The sequence below is a fragment of the Crocodylus porosus genome, unplaced genomic scaffold (genome assembly GCF_001723895.1).
Source record: "Crocodylus porosus isolate Cpor-Errol unplaced genomic scaffold, CroPor_comp1, whole genome shotgun sequence".
Lineage (NCBI taxonomy): Eukaryota > Metazoa > Chordata > Crocodylia > Crocodylidae > Crocodylus > Crocodylus porosus.
Window position 1 is genome coordinate 17,412,857 of NW_017728920.1, and position 23,431 is coordinate 17,436,287.

The 23,431-nt window shown below is 45.0% G+C and overlaps 1 protein-coding gene across 4 annotated transcripts in view; it reads right to left on the minus strand.

The window, feature by feature from the left end:
* Positions 1–2,410: 2,410 nt before the first annotated feature.
* RHOBTB1 (Rho related BTB domain containing 1) overlaps positions 2,411–23,431 on the minus strand; it is a 78,037-nt gene continuing 57,016 nt past the window's right edge. For 3 of the 4 annotated variants that reach the window (XM_019538630.1, XM_019538631.1, XM_019538629.1), the window contains 4 exons: positions 10,628–10,775; positions 8,799–8,887; positions 6,143–6,248; positions 2,411–5,600 (listed from right to left, as the gene is read on the minus strand). In XM_019538630.1, the coding sequence (XP_019394175.1) occupies positions 5,431–5,600; positions 6,143–6,248; positions 8,799–8,887; positions 10,628–10,775 (513 nt within the window). In that variant the 3' untranslated portion in view covers positions 2,411–5,430. The remainder of the gene's footprint in view (positions 5,601–6,142; positions 6,249–8,798; positions 8,888–10,627; positions 10,776–23,431) is intronic. The other variant, XM_019538632.1, reaches the window with a different exon arrangement.

Genomic DNA, 23,431 nt, shown 5'->3' on the forward strand with positions numbered 1-23,431 from the left:
ATATTTCAGTTTTCCAATACAGAACACCAGAATTCCTGCTAGGAAGGCAAGTGGCAGGACCCTGCCTGCTCAGAGCTGGCACCTTGGATCTAGCTGGCTGTGGCTGACCTCCTGGCCAAATGGGGCCAGGAGAACATAGTTTGACAGTTCAGAGCAGGCCACCACACTAAGAACATCTTTCGGGCAGTAGCTGCCCAGATGGCTGGGCAGGGGGCACACGTGGCAGTAGTGCCATACAGAGGCCAACCCTGCAACCAGTCCACTGGCAGCTGGCCCAGAGGGGAGATGCCCCTACTGGCTGTGCGGTCCCCATCTGGGTCTGGCAGGTGTGCAGCAGGTCACAGCCAGACAGCAGCCCCCACTGCCAGACTGCTGCAGTGGGTAAAGGGTGCAGGAGGGAACTCTCAGAGCTGCTTCAGCAGTCCAGCTGGCACAAGGGGAGTTTCCCCAGGTACCAATTAGCAGGGCCCCAGAAGCTCCTGAGAGCTAGTAGCCCTAAGCTACTTGCCAGGGTGGCTTTTTATACTGCTGGGGCCAGGACAGGGCAGCTTTTTATATAGCTGGGGACAGCACAGGTGCTAGCCTCAGGCTCCAGCTCCACCTGGCTGCAGATCTGGGAGGAGCCAGACAGGGTTATTTTGCCCCAAGTGGCACAATTTGCTCCTCAACAAAGTGCATGTCTGAGCCTGTGTGCTGAGGCAAAAAGCCCTGGCTCAAATTTGCGTTTCTATTTGAGCTGCTGCAAGTGCACGTGCTTGCATGTGTAGATGCACCCCTTTTTATACATGCAATAGGAATACCACACTTGAAAGGAAATAGCAAATTTCTATGGACCCTTACTAGTCTCTTTGCCTGAATCATATCTCACTCTTTTTCAGTTTGTCTTTCTCCAGTTTTATATAGTCCTTGGGTTTATTAGTATAATCATTTTGCCTCACCGGTTTTTCATATGCTCTTGTTAATTCTCTGCAGTTTTGTTCCAAGAGTTTTGCAGATTTCTAGCAGGGTGTTAAATATTATTGAAAGAGTGGTAGTGAGTGACCTGACTTGCATGGATTAATATGCAGTAGTCTCATCATGGTGATTTTCAGTTCAAAGTGATCTGTGATATGCTTTTTGCTGAAGGCAAAGGCGCATATAAAATGATAATGAATTATTGTATTGTACAGCCTGCAGGATGAGGATTACAAACCAAATTTCTGTTGACAGTTCTGTGTCACTGTAGACAAGCGGCAATGTATAAATGCTCTCTCTGGTACCTTAAACTCAAAATGATGGACACAAACAATTTCATTGGGAGATTTTGCCTCAGGAGGACTGGACTCATTAAAATAATGAAAATTGCTGAATTATTTTGAGTAAATGAAAGAAATCCAGCAACCACAGTTAAAAGGCATCTGATTACATAGCACGTATCTTGATGTAACTAACAAGAGATAAATACTGGACGTTCAAATATGAAGCTTTACTTTACTGAAGTAAGGACAAAAGCCCAATTTTTGCCTGACAGCAAAGCTGCAAGTTCCCTTCATAGTCAATGGTTTGTAGGTAGCCTAGAAAGGATCTCAAGTATTTGCTATAAAAAGTTTGGATGTTAATATGGACATAATCCATTACAGTAGACCTTTACCTAAAGCTGTAAGTGAAATGAAGAAAGGTTAGTTTATAGTACAGGGTTTTTCAAGTTTCTCATTCTATCTGAGAATGCTCAGTTTGAGTCTGGAAAATGCTTGTTTTAAAACTAGGACGTTCCCTACCAATAGTAATTTCTTATCCAGACAGAATCACTAATGTTAACACTTTGGAAACATGCTTGAACACTTTGATAAGCAAAATTCTGGCTTTTTTCCTCCATTTTTATACCATTTTTGTTGTAAGGATCAGTCCGTACTTAACTTTACCCCTCCTCCCATACACACACCTTAGGTTTAGATTGCTTTCTTTTCTAATATACCATTAGTATATCTACATATTTAATATGGCTCCACCCCACCTTTATGAACATGGAACCTAAAAAAGTCCAGTAAAATCATGGGATTCTAAATTAATATAGATTGGTGAGTAGTCTCAGGATACAGAGGAAATGAAGATGAGTTGAAGTTATTGCACAGTAGCCACATTTATCCAACACCTTTGCACTGTACCTTGTGCACCCCCTATGCATTGCCAATGCCTTGCTTACAGAATGCCTTCTTCTGTTCAAGTCAATGACGACAGCCCCAGCCCCAAATCCCACTCTTATACTTATGAAGGGGGAGCCTACAATATGGGCTGATTTATGAACCATGCTCAATCTGCAATCAAAATTAGTTCTACAATACCAAAAGGCAACTCCCACCTGATAAATGTCCTCTCTGTGACGTCCTATCAAACTGGAGTCTAAATGATCAGTAAGTTAAGCATACACACATAAAGGAATATAGTTAAGTGTTTTTTAATACATTGCTGTTTTTAACATAATCAAATGAGTAGCATTCTTTCTGTTGCTACATTATTCTTCTTTTATTGACTACATTGCCTGAATTCTAATTGCAAATTCATGGGAAGAAAGTCTTGCTTCCTAAAATAAATCAAAGCATTGAATTATGTAGCCTTCTCATAAATTAACACTTTAGAAGAGGAAAGTACATTAAGTACTGAAAGTGCTTATTTTCAGTGTCCTTGGCATTGGCGAATAGCTTAAAAAAAGCATAAACAAGGCATTTTTCACACATCATCTTGCAAGTTCTCTAAAACTGTAACTCCCTATCTTTGTCAATTTAGCAGCACAGATACAAAAAAAGAAACTGTTGCTGCATGTACCTTAACTTATAATTGGAGTTTCTGCTTGGCTGTTGAAGACCAGTGCCACGGGAAGCCAAAAAAGCAAGCAGTCTATTTAGCAAGCCTATTGTATACTTAAAAACATCAGCAACAACAAAAAAAACCTCCCAAAGCCTACCTGTTTTACCCTCCCCCCCATTTTTGGTCACACCTAATTCACCTTATATCCCAGGGGTGTTGGCCTGGTGATTAAAATATTAGAAGCAGCATGAAAAAGTGCCAGGAAAACATTGTTATATATTTGTGACAAACATCCAGCGCCCTTCCCACCTTGTGTAAAAATGCTATAGGATCTCCTTGCAACATTTTAAACTTATGTTTTCTTACCCCATATAATCATGGATTTAGTACACAACTTTGTTAAATATATTTCATTATTACTGTTAATAAATAGACTAAAACCTAAGTGCTTTACACAGGATTTAAAGCAGTTTCAAAGAATTAGGAGACATTTTATAGCTAAACAATTTTATTGACTTTTTTGCAAAATAAAAAAAAAACACAAAATAACCACCAAGAGTAAAGGCCATACACAGCATTAACCAAATGAGCCAGCCACTTGGTTATAGTAGCTGATAACTAGTATAAGTGGATATTATTGCATATACCCCAGGTTCATTTATATATCCATTATAGTTTGGCAAGATTACAATCATAAAGTAACTTTGGCTGTGTAAAACCTAGTAGCAGTACTTATTTAAATGACGATGTTAACATTTTATGTCTGAACAGATATTAATTCTATCATAGTTTTGATATTTATTCTCTCATTCATTCTTTCCCTAACAATTTACTAAACCACTGCACAAGAATTGATGTGGGCAGACTTCCAACCTTCCTTCATAGCCCTTCTTTATCACTGTACAGTGGTAAATCTTATAGGTGATGGAGTCTGTCACTTGTTTTCTTTACAATAGTCTCTGCAGCAGCATCTCTCTCTACCAATGCTAAGCAACTTCTAGCACTCTAGGATAGCATCTGTCAGGAATGAGCTCTGTCTAGAACCTGAATATTTAGAGGCGTGTATGGCTTTCAGTCCGACGCCTTTCCTAACTCATGGTACTGGGTTTTGAACTTACTGCTTTGCCTCTGAATACAAGAAACCCCACCCCCAGCTTTTCACATCAGTATGCTGAGCTGCCTGCTGGAAACAACACTAACAAATCCAATACACAATACTACCATGTTTACAGAACTATGCCTGAGACACTATATAGGACTGGGAATGTATGTTCTGTACCTTAATTTATAAGAATTTCAGTTTGGTCATTTAAAAGCTCTCACATCCTTGTATTTTCTAGTGTAACACTGCAAGTACAAAGCAACAGTTGGTCTTTAGACAATCATAAATGAAAAGGATATTTGAACATGCTGAAGGCTTTTTTTCCTCCAATGAAACAAATACAGGGTTTTTTTATTCACTGTACCTTCAGCTTTGTGTTTTCCTGGAATATCTACTGCAATGGGAATGCATAATCTACTTTAAAATACAGAATCTAATTTTGAGTTCCACTTGGAAAGAGCTGCAAAATACTTATAACCAAATCTAAACTAACTTGTATGGGAAAGATCATTCTTAATTTACAATATACTGACACTACAACAGAAGAAAGTACCTCCCTGGTTTTGCTGCCTTTTCATTAATAAAACTCTCCATGAAGCCAAAAGGAATTCTGCATGAGGAATGACTGCAGACCCAGGCTCTCAAAGGAGAAAGAAAAAACCTCCCAAAAGTCAACTGTACTGCAGTAATGCAAATACTATACAGAACTTCTCCTTGTATTCATGTCCATACTGAGTTTACCCTGGATAAAGATATAAAATAATAAGCCCTTCTAATTATTTTTAAATTATCCTCTTGAATCTAGATATTTTAAACCTCTGAATACTTAGAATCACTAGATTTCACAACCATAATTATTTGCACTTACATGGCATATATTAGAAATACATGTTCCTGCAACTGAACAGGTAATTATACTGCCTATTATTCAGCTGAAAAAAGATTAAACACTCCTTTACTTCAGAAAGGAGAAATAACCATCTAATTGTATTATGAGTGTATGGTATTTAAGGAACAAAAACTGGTTGCGTAGTAAAATCTGGTTTTCAAACGAAGGTGAACATTTTTACTGGATACTTTAAAAACAGTCACTAAAGACTGAGGATTGTCTATTTGGATTCTATTTAATCAAATAGGAAAAATAGTTAAAATCTAAGTATAAAGCACTATATGGTTATTTTGTGGTCTGTAAAATAAAGCAATACCCAGAATTTTTATTTAAACAAAATACACAAGACAGTATAAAAATATTTCCCAATTTGGAGTTTGAAACATGAATGCTGGATTTGCTTTTGTATAAAAAGAAATGAAATAATGGTAGATGCTTATTTTGCTTATTAACCAAAAATATGCATATGCCTTTAAGGAGCTGTTCCAGGCTCACTTTAGGTAAGCTTGTGCTTTTGATCCTAACAATAATAAATGCACACATGTGGAATGAAGTCAGTGCCTGAAACCTGAACTATATCTTATTTCTAATAATAAGACTAATATTAGAGCAGTGTTATAATTATACTTTAAGTGTTTCCACGTATTTTCTTTGTTCAGGCAACTACAGGAGAGGAATTCCAGAAGCACCACTTCCGTTTTGAATGATGTTTATTCTGTGCAGTATCTTCCTTTTCTCTTTCCTTTTTAACTCGCTGGTAGTGATCTTCTTCTTTTAGGTACCAAACAGGTGGCCAGCGGTATCTTTCAAAATATTCCTGATTATCTGATTTTAAAAAAAGTGTTAAGATAACTTAGGTTCTAAAATGAGGACATAGCTGTAGACAGAGTCAAGATTTTAGTATGTAAGGCTTTTATCTACCTTGAACTACTTTTTCCATTCCATGCCTCAGCTAACCATTGTTTAAAAATTGCTTACTGACACTTACCTGCAGTGCTGCTATGGTTTAATTAAATGTCTATAAAGTGAAGGGAGAGCATCAGCTGGAAGAGACTTACTTAGAAAACTATACTGTTCTATGATGTAAAATAAAGCTAAACATGGGCAGTATTTTCAGTGTGAGTTCTGGAGAGACAATCGCATCATTTTTAACTGCAGATGACAGGAATTCTAAGCATAACTCTTGGCCCATGAGGTGGACTCAGACTCTGGTCACCTGTTTAAGAGAGTGTATTAACTCTGCTAGGGAGGGAGAGAGCACTGGCTCAGCTTCATAGGCAGATGAACTAATTCATCTTTTTATTTTTAAAGGACAGAAAGAAAAAGATGGGTCTTAAAAATATGGAGGAAGTTATGGATGATCTTACCTGTGGATTTAGCTTTTATTTCCTTACGGAATTTGGAGCAAACACTGTTGTAATTGGTGCAGATGTAGTATAAACACCATGCAGCCAGCTGATTAGCATTGTGGAACTGCAAGGAAAGATAGTCAGTTTGAATTACATGATCACCTCCAAACTAAAGCCAGAAGTTTAGGAGACAGTGATACTTCATTGTTTTATTCTGGTAGGGCTCCTGAATAGCCTAGAGAGAGATTTAGGTAACGTTGGGCATCATGGTGTCACACCTGACTGACACTCAGCAGCTGCTCAGAGGGAATTCACTGAGCTGTGCCTCACTGAGTCAGGAGTACTATTTGTTTCTTTGACACAAAAACCCACTTCATCACACAGTGGCCAAAATGGAATAGTTATTGGGAGCAGCTGGGGCACAGCAAGAAGTGGGGTAATCATGGGTCTCTTCCTGTATCATGCTGAGCACCTCCACAGAGGTACATGCTCAACTCTGTCCTAAACTTTTATGGAAGTGCAGCAGTCACCATGGGTCAAGACATAGTCAGTACTTCATAGGACTGGACACTTATTATGATTCTATGCACTTAAGTTTTGACTTGCAGCAGTCAGATTTTCCTAATGGTTACTACACATTCCACCTTGCAGAACTCTCCAGAGTGCATTTAATGCCAGAACTTAAGCATTACTGAAAGCACAGTACAGTATCTGGCAAAGTCTTCCTTTAATCAAAAGGAAATACAGCTATAATGCAAGTCACATTTGTAGAGTATGTCCATTTACCTGACAGTTTGGTAGCCTGCTGTGATCTTCTAGGATTATAAACATATCACACTGCTCTACCGTACAGAGCACAGAGAAGAAATTGTAACTGGATTTTGTATATATCTCTATATCTGGCTTACATACACACTTCACAAACTCAGAAGGCAATCAGAATTTTTTTAAACAGTTTATAGTTATTGAAAGCATCTGGTATGAAACTCATACAGCAATCAGTCTGTACAATACACTGGTCACAAAAACAAGAGTATAATAGTACAAGCTGGAGCCAACACACATTTAAAGTAATTTGAAAAAACATTGTTCTATTATCTCTTCCCGCTACATTGCTTCCTTGGGTATTGCAACATTCATTTATAAAAACAAAGGCACATATTTTAAAGAGAAGCAATAATTTTTGAACACTCTCTCATGTTAGAGCTCAGGCAATCACGGAAGCGACACACCTGAATAAAACAGTGTCATAGGCATGCACTGAGAGCCACAAAGGAAGACGTCTACCTTGAAGATGACTAACAACTCTGTCCGCCTACCATAAGCACTACAAATCATAGCACCCTAACAGGAAGAGATTTAAGGGGCATGGATATTAGGGCTGAACGAAACAGCATCGTTTTATTTCGAGTTCCATTTCGCCATTTTGAAGGGACCATTTTTCGTTTCATTGTTTTGTTTTGAAGCACTGTTCCATTTCGTTGTGTCAAAACTCTTGCGCTGTTTTGCCCATATGCCATAATGGAGAATCATGAAAATCCCTAAAAACATTGTCATTTCTTGCCTGATTCGGATATAAAATTGCAGGGAGGGGAGCCCCTTCTGAGGGCATGAAGCCTGCCAAGTTTCAAGGAGATAGGTGCAGAGGTTTCTGGGAAACTGTACTTCAAACAGTTGAAAGGAAAACTCATATCACTTGTTGGCAGTGGCAGACTCCTGTCATCCCATGCACAGATCTGGAGGCATGCACCCTGGGAGGGTTGCAGGTCTGTGCTGAACTCCTCTGGAGGGTGGGGGCCCCCAGATCTGTGCATGGGATCACAGGAGGCTCCCGGTGATGCCTAGGACTGGCACTGGGTGCAACCCATGCCCAGTGCCGGGAAGACGGCTGCAGCCGCAGGCCCCAGCCAGCAGCGGCAGCCTGCTGTCAACCTGTGTACAGATCCAGGGGCCTGCACCCCCAGGAAAGTTGCGGGGCTGTGCCAGACTCCTCCTGAGGGGTGCGGACCCCCGGATCTGTGCGTGGGATGACAGTAGGCTGCTGCTACCAGCTGGGACCGACGCCAAGCAAGTCCAGCTTCAAGACTTGAAACATTTCAAAACTTTTGAAAGGTTTTGAGTGCTCTCATTTAATTTCAAAGCTGTTTCTAAGCCTTCGGTTTTGTTTTGATTTTGCCATTTCAAGCTTGAAACAGCTTCAAAACAAAACACCAAGTGAAATTTTGCACAGCCCTAAAGGGTATCACATGGGGACATACCTAGAATGTCTGTAAGCAGGCTAAGGGACTTTAATGTACTAGACAGTATTAAGTAGTGAATGATCTACTACTTGGGCGACTTCACTATAATAGAGAAAAACTGAAAGGACAGACGCACAGGTAAGTCTCTATAGAGAGAGACTGATTTCTTAACAAACTGAGAAAATAAATCTCCTTTGCAAAGGAGGTTAAAATGCTAAGATGCAGTTTTATAATCCATCATTAGGTTTAAAAATGAAGCAGCAGAAGTCAGAGTAGGATATGACTGGGGGAGCTCAGTTCTTTTCCCTGGACACAGGGGTCCTTTGGGAAACCTTTATTTATGTAGGGACAATTCTCAACCCCCCTAGGTTTTTGGCATAGTACACAGTTGGGAAGAATACCTTTTAAAAGGTTGTAATACAGTCCTTACTAACCTGTGCAAATTCCAAATAGGAGAGTACATCGCCATCTATTGCAATGCCACTCATTGATGCTTTTGTCAGCTCCTGCACAGCATGCTGTTCTGTTAAAGAAGAAAATCAATAATTGACACAATAAAAATATGCATTTTAGCATAAAATAATTTTCAAATATTTATCAGAGAGCAAAAAATACGACTGTGTTTTGAGAACAAAAATCTTGTCCATTCTATTCTAGGTTCCCATAAGTAATAATTGAGAGGAAGGAATTTCCAAGATATGCAGCCACAAACCATTAGCTGGTTGAATGACTGCAATTCTTAATACAGACAACAAAACAGAGTACCAAAAGTCTTAATATGCTTGGTACTTAACCCACAGATCAACCTGAAACCTACAGCTATTCAAAATACACAGATCTCCTTTGGTTCATAAATCAGTAAGAAAGAAATGGCCTTGTAAGGTGTACTTATATTTCTGCAGTAGTTGCTTCTGACTCCTTCTAACAGAAGCTTTGAGCCTCTGCATGACCTATATTATCTCTAAACAGATGCTATTCCCACCCTCTTCTAAAACCTCTTGTAAACCAAAATCAATCTACTACAGAGAATCAAAACCTCCTGCCCTCTCCCCATTCATTATGGGTTAATTTTTATTAATGAAAATATTTCCAATAATATAGCAAAGTTCCTTTCCATCTTTCTCACAACTGGCTACTCCTATAGTTCTTAAGTTAGGGTCTTCAGCCCCTAGAATAGGCCCCTCTTGCTAATGGACAATCGCTCACCTTTCTTGTATCTGAGTAACACAATAAACCACCTGACTCAGCAGACCCACCTAGCCTGTATCCTGCTAACAGGATGGAGTACCTGAACAAAACATTGCCAGACTGAAGTGTATGGTCCTTGTCAATAGCACTAGGGGTCCACAATATGTACTGCTCAAACAAAAGTAAAAAATATTCTTAATATTTAAGGACATGTCTGTGCCATGAGCACTCAAAAAAATTATGAGGGCCCAGTACATACACTTGTGCAGGATCAGGGACTAACATGGACTAAAACTACCAAAGCCAGTGTGGAATCGACTCCTCTACTGTGTCTTGCTATAGTAGAAAGCTATTCAGGAGGTGAGGTACTCAACATTAAGGAAATGTTGTCAACAGGTACAACTAACTCCTTCTGTCTCCCGTAGTTTTTGTCTCATTTTCATCTTAGCTATTCCCATACTCCTCAAGGAAACAGAGAAAAATATCCAGAAGTTTAGTATTAAAATCATTAAATTATTTCACACTGACATTTTTGTCTAAAATGAAGGAGGAAAATTAGATTTTCTTGAAATTATACAATGTTGAATCCCCACATCTACAGCTGACTGACTGAGTCTAATCTCTGCAGTAAAAACAGATCTGATGCACTGAATTGGATCAATTCTAAATTGGCTCAGTTATTAGACTCTCTCAGTATGTATTTATAAAGGAATACCTTGTTCACTATAATGGCAAACTTAGCATTCATACTGTTTCACTGTGATTTAAGAATAAAATAATAGGTATTACGCATAGTAAGACATTTTTATTAATGCAAAAGGTAAATGTCTGTTTCTACAATGTGGAACACTATAATGGCCTGAGTTATTTAGCACAAGTCATGGAGACAAGACAGAGAAGCATATTTTTTCTTAGTGCAAATGCCAACTTGCATCACAACCAGCCTTTATACAAAGGAACAGCATTTCTTTCCCTCTACATTTGCAATGAAAGCAGTGTGGGTGTTCAAAGACTCCTAAGCACCATTTTAGGAGTTCATAGAGACATGGCATTTGCCAACATGCAGACTCCTTACCTGCAAGTGCAACCAAGTGAGGAAGGCAAAATCTGTTTGCCAATGCAATTAATTCAAGTGTGTCCAACTCCTGACTTGATAACTGTTTGGTATACAGATAATCCAGGACAGCCTGCATAGAAGTCTTGTTTATGGTAGGAAGAATAACCTGCAAAAGGTATTTTAAAAGTTCTCTTACGAAAGATAAGTCCTTAACATATACAGGCGATATCGCACCTCTCTCATTATCCTTTTACTTTCTGCCAGGAGGTAACATTTTAAATTAGCATAAATACCCCAAAAGTCAAAATTTACATTAAAAAGTCACCAAGACAGTCTGACAGGGAGTAAATGCATGTAGCTCCACAGAAGCATCTGGAACTGTGCCCATTTACAGCAGAGAATCTGGCCTATGCTTTTATGAAACGGTATTATTTCATGTCAGTTCAAGTCAAAGGCTGGACTGGCATGCCAGTTTTTCAGGACTAATAAATAAACCATTTTTTGTTTTTTTTCTGGTTCTTGGAACAGAACAAACTCTGTCATACTTTCTATTTATGGTTGATTCTAAATCCTTTAAAAATCCAGGTGCCTAGGTGTACCTCCTGATTAGGATATGGTTAATTTAGTTCCAAAACTCTCTCAATTCCACCTTCAGGTAAAGAAGTTTCCAAAACCCAGCTCCTGAAAGAATTAACTTTTCTTGATGTTGACAGATGCTCCACATTTTTCTGTGCAAATCTGGAATTCAGACTGCCCCTGACTGCCCCAGTAAAAGGTGCACCAACTGGTGGATAAACACCCATTACCATTCAGAAGAAGCAAAACTCAAAAGTGTACTCAAAAGAATGGCGGTCTAGATAGCCATGTGCCTCATACTCATGAAACAAACGAGTTACAGGGTGCATGCATGAATTAAGTAGCTAGAAGGCTTTCTGGGCTACCCACTTTCATGTGAGCTCAGCAGCTTAATTCAGTAACCACTGAGAGTGACTTACTCCCCATATTGGTTCAAATCTAACCCTTGACAAAGATCTGAAACAAAAAGGAAGACATATTGAGCACGGGTTTGCTGCTCTACTTGGGGGTCTACCTGTCCCCACCAGACCCCTCCCTGCTGGAGAACTGGCACCAGCTGGCGGCAAGGGTGGTGGAGTGGCTCTGGGCATGGGCAGGGCCCCTGAGGTGCCTCTGCCTGCATGGGAGAGTGCTGGCGCTGAACCATCTGGTCCTGTCCATGCTCTGGCACCACTACACACCCTGCCTGTGTCCCCCAAGGTCCTGGCAGGGCTCCAGAGATGGGTGCTGGAGTTTTTCAGGCCAGGACAGCACTGGGTTGCTGTGGGGTTCCTGAGCCTCCTCTTGTGGGAGGGTGGCCAGGACTTGGTTTGCCTGTGCAGCCAGGTCCTGACATACCACCTTCAGGCCCCGCAGACTGCTATACAGTGTCGGTAGCCATGTGACATGAGGCCGCCTGGGGCGTGCCTTCCTCTGCCACTTGCAGGGGCTCCAATATGACTGGTAGCTCCTCAGCCTGCGGGGCTTCTCTCTACAGGATCTGTGAGGGCTGCCAGAGTTCTACTAGGACCTCCTTCCAGCCTGGAGGATGGTTTCCACCTCCACATCCTCTGCAACATTTGCCCAGGATGCCAACCTGCTTGACAAGCCCCTCTTTTGGAACCCCCAGCTGAAGCCAGCATGGTTTCATTGCGAGCAGGTCTTGTTGGACCAACCACATTTCTTTCTATGATCAGGTAACTCATCACCTGGATGACAGAAAAGCAGTTGACATCATATACCTTGACTTCCAGAAAGCCTTTGACCTGGTATCCCACGAGGTACTGATCAGAAAACCGGAAGATATTGGGCTCAACTGTGGGACTGTCAAGTGGGTACAAAACTGGTTGTGGGGTAGGACGCAGAGTCCAAATGAATGGATCAGTGTTGTTCTGGTGAGATGTGGGCAGTGGCATACCCCAGGGGTCAGTACTTGGCCCGATGCTGTTCAACATCTTCATCAACGACCTGGATGAGGGGGTGAAAAGCCCACTGGCCAAGTCCGTGGACAACACCAAGGTATGGGGTTGCAAGGACACACCTGCAGATAGACTGCAGATACAAGCAGACCTAGACAGGCTGGCATGTTGGGCAGAAGGGAACCAGATGAGGTTCAATGTAGAGAAATGCAAAACGTGCTGCATCTGGGTAGAAAACCCCCAGCATACCTACAGGCTGGGCAACACTAACCTGACCAGCACTACAAATGAAAGGGATCTAGGGGTAACAACAGACCCCAGTATGAATATAAGCTAGCAATGCAACACAGTAACCACGAGGGACAATAAAACTCTGGCATGCATCAATTGATGCGTCTCCAGTAAAACCAAAGAAGTGATTCTCCTGCTTATTGGTGTGGCCGCAGCTGGAATACTGCGTCCAGTTCTGGGTGCCGCAGTTCAACAGGGACATGCTAAAGCTCGAGAAGGTCCAGAGAAGGGCCTCCCATATGATCAGAGACTTGCATGACGAGGGAGGCTGAGGGATCTTGGACTCTTCAGCCATAAGAAAGGAAGGCTGAGAGGGGACCTGAGTGCAGCTTACCACTATATCAGAGACATACATCAGAGAGTACGCCTCAGCTGTTCACCAGGGCACCCTGGGGGAAAACTAGAAGCAACAGCTACAAGCTCCTGGAAGATAGTTTCAGGCTGAACATTAGGAAACATTTCTTCACAACTAGGGTGTCCAGACTATGGAACAAGCTCCCCCCAGAGGTGGTGCAATCACCCACCCTAGATGTCTTCAAGCAAAGACTAGATTGTCACCTGACTGGGGTCACCTGACCCCCAGATGTCTTTCCTGCTCATGCAGGGGGCTGGACCCAATGATCCTTTGGAGTCCCTTCCAGCCCTATGATTCTATGAGGAGCCGACAGCAGAGGCACCCCAGTTGCAACAGAGGTTGATCTTGGCTGGTGTCACCTGTATTGGAGACCTCCAGGACTACAACTGGCAGGAGGGGGGGACCCTGCTGCACTGGCCCAGCACATGGGTCTACCCATAACACGTGCGACCTGCCATCTGGTCCAGGGAGGTGAAATCTACTTTACCTCCTGACGTCTTTGCCTTTGTTGATCAGGTCCTGCGTGGTGGTGGTCCATGACCCTCCATGTCCTCCAGCCCACTGGAGTTTGTAGTGGCGCTGGCACCATACCTGGCCTTGCAGTCCACCACCTGATCTGGCTGGAGGATACCAGAGTCATTCATTTTTCCACCATCCATCATCGCCACCTCTATACATTTGTGCACTGCATAATCCATCATGCTACCTTAGCATCCCACCCAGACACTAAATGGCAGGTGCTGCTTGGCAAGGGTGTAGCTGGGGCACCCCTGTGGCTGAGGCTGTACTCCATCCTCATCCCATGAGCCACTGGGGACCTCAGCTGATGGCCCCTCCATGGAGCCGTCACCACAGGTGCATATGTGGTGAGCTTCACAGACACCCCGATCTCCTGCTCCTTCTGTGGGCAGAGGAGACCCTAGCGCACATGACCCTTGCGTGCGCCAGGCTGCTGCCCCTCCATCTCTACTTCCAGAACCTCCTCCTGAGGTTCTGGCTGAATTTCCACTGTCACCTTTTTGTTTTTGGTCACCCCATCCGTGGCCCCACCAAGTCCTGGGACCTCCTGGTCAACCTCCTCCTGGTAAAGTGGGCCCTGTACTTGAAAAAAGGAGGCTCTGGAAGGGAAGGTGCCTGGAGACTGTGGGGCCACTTTCCTCTCACTTGTCCGAGTATGTTTCTGGGCAGAGCACCAGTGGGTGGCATACCCAGGTTACCTGGATGCCTTTGAGGGCCAGTGGGTGCAGCCTGGGGTGGGTGGGGAGTCTCTGCTCAGTGTCCCCCTCTGGAGAACTTATTTTCACATTTTGATCCTTTGACCCCCCCACATCACTCCTATTCTGTTTTTGCTTTTGTTGTCCCAAGAAATTAATTGCATCTTTCATCCTTTGGCCATACAAAGGGGCTATTAGTTAACTGGGTGGGCGTTAAGGTCCACGTTAATATGGAAAATACAAATAGACAGGAGCTTTTGGGATGCAGCCAATTGGCACCTGGGGACACTACAGCTCGTGCCAGCTGAACTGCTGGAGCAGCCCTGAGAGTTCCCTGCATTCTCTACCCACTGCAGCAGTCTGGCAGTGGGAGTTGCTGCTTGGCTGTGACCTGCTGTGCACCTGCCCTCAAAGGCATCCAGGGAACCTGGGGATGCCACCCACTGGTGCTCTGCCCAGAAACATGCCCAGATGGGGACTACACAGCCAGTAGAGGCATCTGCCTCTCTGGGCCAGCTGCCAGTGGACTATGGCTACAGAGTTGGCCTTTGTGCAGCACTACTGCCATGTGTGCCCCCTGCCCGGCCATCTGGGCAGCTATGGCCCAGAGGATGTTCCCAGTGTGGTGGCCTGCTTTGAACTGTCTAAGGATGTCCTCCCGGCCCCAACTGGCCAAGAGGTCAGCCACCTGCAGCTGAGTCCAAGGTGTCAGCTCTGAGCAGGCTCCTCTACCCAGGTCCTGCCACTTGCCTCCCTAGCAGGAATTCTGGTGTTCCCTATTTGAAAACTGAGAAATCCCAGATAAAAAACATCCCAAAGCCACTCTGTAAAATACCCCAAAATCCATGTTCTTCCACAATTAAAACAAAAGATATATAGAGCGACAGAGAAAGAGAGAGAGACAAGAGAGTCAGCGATCAATTGGGCAACGTTTTGTTGATATATCTAGTGTTAAAGCAATTTGGAAGCCTCCCAGTGTCTCTATCATCATAATAAAATGAATTCTAAATACCTATATGTTTTGTTGTTTGCTTTTGGTTTTCTTACCATAGAGCAGTTAGAACTCCCCTTGACCCCTTCACTAACCAGGATGTGGGGACAGCTGCCCCTGCAGCCACAGCTCCTGTCAGCAGGTCTCATCCTATCTGGCACCTGGGCATGCAGGGTATGTGCTGGGGGGATGTGAGGCTTGCAGAATAGGGGTGGAAAGAGGGGGGATGTGGGTGGCTGTGGAGGGATGTGGGGTGTGCGGGTAGATCGCAGGTGCACTGTGGGGGGGGTAGCCCAGGAAAGGTGGGTCCTCTACTCCCCGCAGGGTGCAGCCCCCCCCATATAACTCACAGACTGCCCTCCAAAGGGCTACAGTCCCCTACAGGGACCACAGCCCCACAACGGGGGCTACAGGCCCCCCAACAGGGCTACCACTCCCCGTGCAGGGCCCATGTGCCCCACTCCCACTCGCTCCCCCAGTTCCCCACTGGCTGCCTCATCCAGCTCCATCCCCCACTTGCACCCCCAGACACACGATGGCTGCCCCACCTGGCCCCAGCCTCCCGGCACTTAAAAACAAACAAACAAACAAAAAAACCAGCCCTGCACTCACTGGCAGTAGCAGTGGCTGTTGGGATTACTGAGGCCTACTGGCCAGTTAGTAGGGGTGAGGGGCTGGAGGAGGGGACTGTGGGGGAATCCCTGCCTGGCCCCAAGTGCCCCCATCAGTGTTCCACCCGGCCCCAGCATCCTGGCAATAGAAACAAACAAACAAACAAACAAACAAAGCCCTGCACTCACTGGCAATAGCAGCTGCTGTCAGGGTCACTGGGGCCTCATGGCAGAGCCCCCACCATACAACACAGGGCAGTAGGGACTGGCCCTGGCTGCCAGGCACCCACACTGCCACTGCCCCATTGGGCAGATGCGGCCTGAGTTGCCAGGGTGCCATGTGGCTCTGCATGCTGTCAGGCAGCTGGGGCCACTGCAGCTGTCACCCTGGGCCGGCACCACTGAGCCTGACAGGCCCCAGTGACCCTGACAGCAGCTGCTACTGCTGGTGAGTGCAGGGTTTTTTTTGTTTGTTTGTTTTATTGCTGGGATGCTGGGGCCAGGCAGGACAGTGATGTGGGGGTTTGGGGGTCTGGGGCCAGGTAGGGCAGTGATGGGGGACTTGAGGGGGCAGGTGGGGAGTGGGGCTGGACAAGGCAGCGACCTGGGGGCTGGGAAGTGGGTGGGGGGATGTGGCTGGTGGTTGTCCCCCTTTGTCCCTTCCCCCCTCCTTCAGCCCCCCCCTACTTATTGGCACAGAGCTAGGGTCCAGTTCCCTGTAGCTATCACACTGCCTGCCCTGCATGGGCAGTCAGCATGCTTCAGCACTGGGGCAAGGGCCAGCCATAGAGATGCTTCGACTGGCTACCAGAGTGTCTCTGCGGAGGACCTGAGCCTCCGGTTGCCTCAGGGCAAGGTCCTGGACTGTAGCCTGCCCTGCTTTTTTTGCCCAGGGTATTTTTTGACCCCTGGATATTCAGGGGTCTAATTTTGCTCTTGTGCTACAGTGCAGGGAATGATTTTTGTTCCCACATGCCTCTTGCAGCATCTCAAAGGGCTTTGAGATGCTGCAAGAGGCACGTGTGCACTCATCTGGATGCACCCTTAGTGTGCATGGCAGATTCTGCAATGGAGAAACAAATAAAGACTCAAACATTGAGCAACAATCAAAAGACTATTGTCAAATGAAGATCCAAAACAGCATCCATATTATCAGCTATCCCTCAATTCAAGGATGATCTCTACCATGGCTCACTGATGCCTCTTAAGGTGACTTATCAGTTCAATCCTTGAGTCACAGACTTGTCTGCAGAAGTTGCAGATCTTTCTGCAGGGGAGAGTAGGCCATAGGCTAGGATTTCTCTCCTTTCCCTTCCACAGCTCGGTCTTCTGTACTTGAAGGGCAAGATGCTTTACCTTGAAATGGGCTGCCGCTTCGTTGAGGTTGTGATGCCACTGGAGTCTGTTAACAACCAGCTCCTCCCAGCTCTTGATGTCAGCATTTTCTTGAAGTATGCCTTCAATGTATAGGTATGCCTTGTAGCATTTCCTTTGGCCACTGCAAGATCTCAGGCTGTTACTAAGCTTGGAGTAAAGCACTTGTTTTGGGAGCTGAGAGTTGAATACCCACACACAAGGTCCAGTAAAGCAAAGTTTGGGTTTGAGAATCACCAACTCAATGCTGGGAAAAATGGCTTCAGCAAGGATGCTGGCATTTGAGCAGCAATCTTCCCATTTAATGCGGAGGTTTTTCCCAGGGGAGGCACTTGTGCACCAAATCCTGTCCTAGATTTCCTCCTCAATGTTCACTCTGAGAGAGATGGCTACCACCGAAGTAGCCGAAGCGTTTGACTATCTCAAGGGTCTTTAGTCTTCACCATGTTGACAGAGAGGCCCAAAGTTTGGTAGGCTTCTCCAGAAAGATCCAGTGCAGTCTAGAGGTTTTCCTCAGGGTGTGCAAGTTATTGGCATATTGCAGGTCAAGGATGGTTGTTTTGAGTATTTTGGTCTTCAACTGAAGACATCCCAGGCAGAATACTTAAAAAATGGCAGCTTTTTCAATGTCAATTCCAGAAGGATGACAGTCTTTAATGAAAACCAAGATGACTGCCAAAAAAAATGGAGAACAGAGTTGGGGCAATGACAGATGCTTGCTTGACCTCAGTTTGGATGACAAATGGATTCGTCTCTGATCCACTATACAGGACAGTCATGGTCACTTGGTCATGAAGAAGCTTCAGGATCTTGATGTACTTTTCAGGACATCCAAAATCTGGCCAGTACTTTCCAGAAGGCTTCACGATTGACACGGTTCAAGGACTTAGTGATGTCAATGAAGGCCATATAAAAGTCCAGATATTGTTTTCAACACTTTCCTTGGAACTGGCGGGCAACAAAGATCATGTCAGTTTCCCCATGGGGTGGTCTGAAACCACACTGAGATTTTGACAGGACTTTCTCAACAAGAGGTAGAAGATGGTTTAGGAGGATGCAGGCAAGGATTTTCCCTGTTGTGAAAAAGAGATTGGTATCTTGATAGTTCCCACACACAGACTTATTTCCTTTATTGAAGATAGTCACAATGTTAGCATTCTGCAGGTCCCCAGGGATCTTTTCATTGTTCCAAATTTGTGGAATAAATCTGTGGAGTCTCAGTACCTCACTTTCAGTCTTGTAGATTTCAGCAGGTATGCCATCTGGTCCAGAAGCCTTGTTGTTGGTTTCCTTGATGGTATCCCAGACTTCTACAATAGGAGGGCTGGCGAGGGATCCCCTTTCAGGGTGTTGGGGGATGGACTTGATTGGTGGTATCTGCCACAGTTCAGAAGTGCCTCTTTCCATTTAATTTGGACAGATTCGCTGTCTTTGAGGAATGTTGAGCATCCTGTGATCGAAGGAAAGTAGGACCATGGAAAGTTGGGCTGCAGATGGATTTTGTTGGCTTGAAAAAAACTACACATCATGTCTGTCAGCATAGGTTGGATCTCCTTGGCATCACTGATTTTTGATTTCCCAGATCCTCCTTTGAGCTTTGGCTTTTAGGAACTGGTATGTCTTCTTTTTCTGATGAGATGAAATTTCATCTTGCCAAGTAGAAGGAGCCCTTCTCTTTCAGTCGAGGAGGGCTTGGATCTTAGCATTCCTCTCACTGAATACCAGTTTGGGGGCCAAGGGTGGTAAAGGCAATGGATTCAGCTCAGGCTATATGAATAGCAATTTTAAATCTCTTCCAGAATTCCTCAATGTTGGCTTCATTTGTGGAGAGGGCAGAGAGCTTTCCAAGGAGACACTGCTGGAAACACTGTTGCAATCTATTTGGAATTTTAGGGTGAGCTGCAGATTCTGCAATGCATAGGCAAATAAAGACTCAAACCTTGAGCAGCAATCAGAAGACTATTGTCAAGCAACATTCCAGAGTAGCATCCACATAGTTTTCAGACTCTAAGACTGCACCAGTACAAGCTAGGAACCAACTAAGTTGCTTCTCTGCAGAAAAGGATTTGGGGGTTACAGTGGTGTAACAGGGGACCCTAGCTCTGTTACCAGAAAGCAGGCCAGCCCCTTTAAGACCAGAACTTTCCAGGTACAGCTGCCTAGCAGGGTAGGGGTTAAAAGCTGAGTCTTGCTGGCTGGTCAGGTGACTGGAAGGGGACAGGTCAGAAAAAACCCCCCCCTAGGCTGAGCTGGCTAAAAGGGGTGGATTCTTGATAACTCCCAGAGAAGATGTGGCAGCCCCACAAAAAAGGAGCACAGCAGATGGTGGGAAGCAGAAGCACAGATCCATGGAAAACATGAGCTAGCAGACTGCCTTCCTTAACTTTATTTTGGTTATCGCCCATGGGCTTGCTATTTCTGTTTGATTGGTAATCCGGTGGTTTGTGGTTGAGCCTGTAGAGAAGGAAGCAGCCTCATTTGTGCCTTGGGGTGCAGTCATAAAAGGCCAAAGGGCCCAGTGTGCTAGTGGGTGCAGCGGTACAGGGCCAGAGCTGGCTCCAGGAAAATAGGACTTCGAAGCCAGGTCCTAGAGGACGGATCTAGGCTAGTGGTCCAAGCTATGAAGAGGACCAAGCCTCTGAGGAGGCAGAAGACCCAACAACTCAGCACCCAGGGGTGCATTGTGAATGCAGGAGGCCAGAAGGCCTGGTGCTATAGTAAGCATAAAAGGAGGGCCAGAAGCCCAGAAAGTATTAAAGAGCTAGGGCCTCAGAGTCAAACCTTACCTGGTGGGTTTAGGCTGGCAGGCCTAGCTAAAGATGGGAGTGAGAAGCCCGTGGTGGCTGAGAACCCTAACACAGAACTACAAGCAACATCTGTGAGGCGTGGGGCACATATAGGGGTGGCTGGAGTGTGCAAGGACAGCCCTAGTCATCAGGGCATACAATGGGTAGTCTCCAGCATGTAAGAACAACTAAACAATAGTTATGTCAAGACATGGCAGGTGAGCAAAGGACAAAACACAGGAATGAAGTATTAAAGGACTTCAAGGGCATCCCTCACAGGCTGCTAGAAGGCTGCTGGGGATGGCAACCTGTTACAAATAGACAATACACTGAATACGAGTCAGCACTGCCCTTGTTCTGAAGAAGGCTAATGGCATACTGGGCTGCTTCAGTAGGAGTGTTGCCAGCAGACGAAGGGAAGTGATTTTTCCCCTCTCTTCATCACTGGTGAGGCTACATCTGGAATACTGTGTCCACTTCTGCGCCCCACAGTAAAGAAAGGATATAGACAAATTGGAGAGAGTTCAGCAGAAGGTAATAAAAATGGTGAGGGGGCTGGGTCATATCACTTCTAAGAAGAGGCTGAGGGAACTGAGTTTATTTAATCTAAAGAAGACAAGACTGAGGGGGAATTTAATAGAAGCTTTCAATTACCTGAAGGGTAGTTCCAAAGACGATGGAGTTAAACTGTTCTTAGCGGTGGCAGATAACACAACAAGAAGCAATGGTCTCAAGTTGCAGCAAGGGAAGTTTAGATTAGATATTAGGAAAATATTTCTCCGTAGGAGGGTAGTAAAACCCTGGAACAGGTTACCCAGAGGGGATAGAATCTCCATCCTTGGAGGTTTTAAGACTTGGTCAGACAAAACTTTGGCTGGGATGATCTACTTGTGGATGGTCCTGTTCCTGAGGTCCCTGTCAGCTCTAATTTTATAGGATTCTATGATATGCCTATCTTATAAAGTACATGGGGGTGGGGAGGGGGACTGAGAAGCAGGATAAATAGCCTGTGTGGAGCACCGTGTTGCTGTGACTAGATTCCTTCTAGTGCCTGAGCTACCTCATCTGAAGCAAGCCTGGACATCTCTATACCTCATTGCTGTTGCTGTAGTATTGGTACCAAAGCAAAATGTCAGTGTTTGTTTTAGTTAAGGTGTTCTGAAAAATCATACAGTATGACAGCTGACAAACAGAAAAGTCAGAAAAACAAAAAAATAAAGTTGTGAATAGGCATTAATGTTATTCAGTCAGATTAGCTAAAAGCAATTCTAACTTACATTCTGATTTATCATTGACACTAGCTGAAATGTTTCATTCTGCTATTCTGAGTCGGGCGGACTTATATACTCCATGGGAAACTTACCTATCTATTAGAACAGGGGATGGAGAAAACATATAATGTTTAAATGGCACACTGCTCCTGAGAAGGTTTTGGACCTTTGTCAGTATTAGCTCATGGCATCTTACAGAAACACCACAGAGCTAGAAATAATTCAGAATTGCTTTCAAAAGCTCTAATTTGCATTTCCATGCTTTAAACAGTTCCAATTAATTTTTTAAGTAATCCATGAAAACTTGGTTATGGCTGACAGATGAAAAATACTGATACTATGACTGAAAGTGAAAAAGGTCAAACTTCTTCCTCTATTTAATGTAAATATGGGCTGTAATTTTTAAGGCACTGTGACAGGGGGCCGTCTCAAGGCTGGTCATGACATTGGCCTGCTCGCCTGTCTAGGGCAGTCCACTCACCTGACTAACCTGCCACGGCTTTGTTGGAGCTGAATAGTTGTTCCTAGGTGGGATGCTGCCCATTTAGTGTGTTGATGCCAAGGGCATAATACAGAGCTCCCAACTCCCCTTATACTGTGTCCCATGCCTTGCAAATGTTACATGACTGTTCTCACCTCTGTTGGGGCCTTGGCCTATTTGGCCACTGCCCCTTTAATTTGGCTAGCCACTGAGTTTGCCCTGACTTTGACGTGCATGCTCTGCTCACTGTCTTTTGGTCACAGGACCACTGGCCCCTGTCTGAGTGTGCCCGTCTAGCACCAGGCTCCTTGGCTCTGCCTGCTGTGCCCTTCTGGTGCCAGACTCCCTTTGGCCCCCATCTGGTTGCACCCTTCTGGCACCGGGACCTCTGGTCCCCATCTGGCTGTACTATTCTGAGCACTAATGAGACCTCTGAACTTCCCAGACCTCTGGTACAAACAACAACACAAACATAAGCTCCTGGGCTATAACATAACAATAACAATGAAAAAACTTTGCCCCTTTAAGAAGGCAAATTTCCACTCCTAGGACAGCGTGTCCCCTAGCCCTGGGTACCTTGTGGGCTCCTGGAGCCTTACTGTTCTTTTAGGTAGCACAATGTTTTGGGTAGATCTTGTGCAGGAGCTCCTTCCCCTGGCAGTTGCTAGAGAGAGTCACCCCGCCAGTCTGAACTTATATGTTCCCAGGGCCCTGCCGCCTCCTTGTCAGCTGACCACCTGCAGGTGCTGGCTAATTTCTTTGTCCCAGGGAAGAATGGGAAAGAGAAGGGACGAATGAAAAAATGAAAGAAAAAGCACTTACCTACAGCAGGAGCCGCAGCGCAGCAGGGATGAGAAAGAAAGCCCGTGCGGCTCATTAGCCATGCTTTTGATCAGCTGCGGCCGGCCGGTGACATCACCTGCAATTGCCGGCTGGCAAAAATAAAAACATCGGCTGGGCGGAGAAGAGGGGGAGAGGGAGCAGACTGGAGCAGAGTTCAGGCTCTGGACCTGCTCCAGGAACCCACTTGGAGGGGGAAAGGAGCAGACAGGAAGCCAGGAGAAGATCCTGAGCTTAGGCTCAGTGGCAATGGACAAGCCACTGCTGGGCAAAGCAGGCTGGGAACAACCCCTGCAGGCTGCAACACCAGTGAGGACACAAGCCCCAGAGAAAGGCATGCCAGGACCTACAGATCCACAGGTGGGAGTATTGGGCACGGCTGGGAGGAGGAGGAGGTGACCCCTGTGGAGAGAGCTCAGCAAGAGCCCAGGGAGAGTGCCGGGCAAGTGGAGCACCTACATCACCCATAGAAGGGGTGCCCAACCCTAAGTCAGGCATGATGAACCCATTGTGGGGGGGGGAAAGACGCCGCAGGAGGGAAAGAAGTGGGGTGGACAAGATTCATGGAAGGAACTAAGGATGACAAAGCTGTCAATCCTTACAGAAATAGACTAGGAATGATCTAGTAAGGAGAA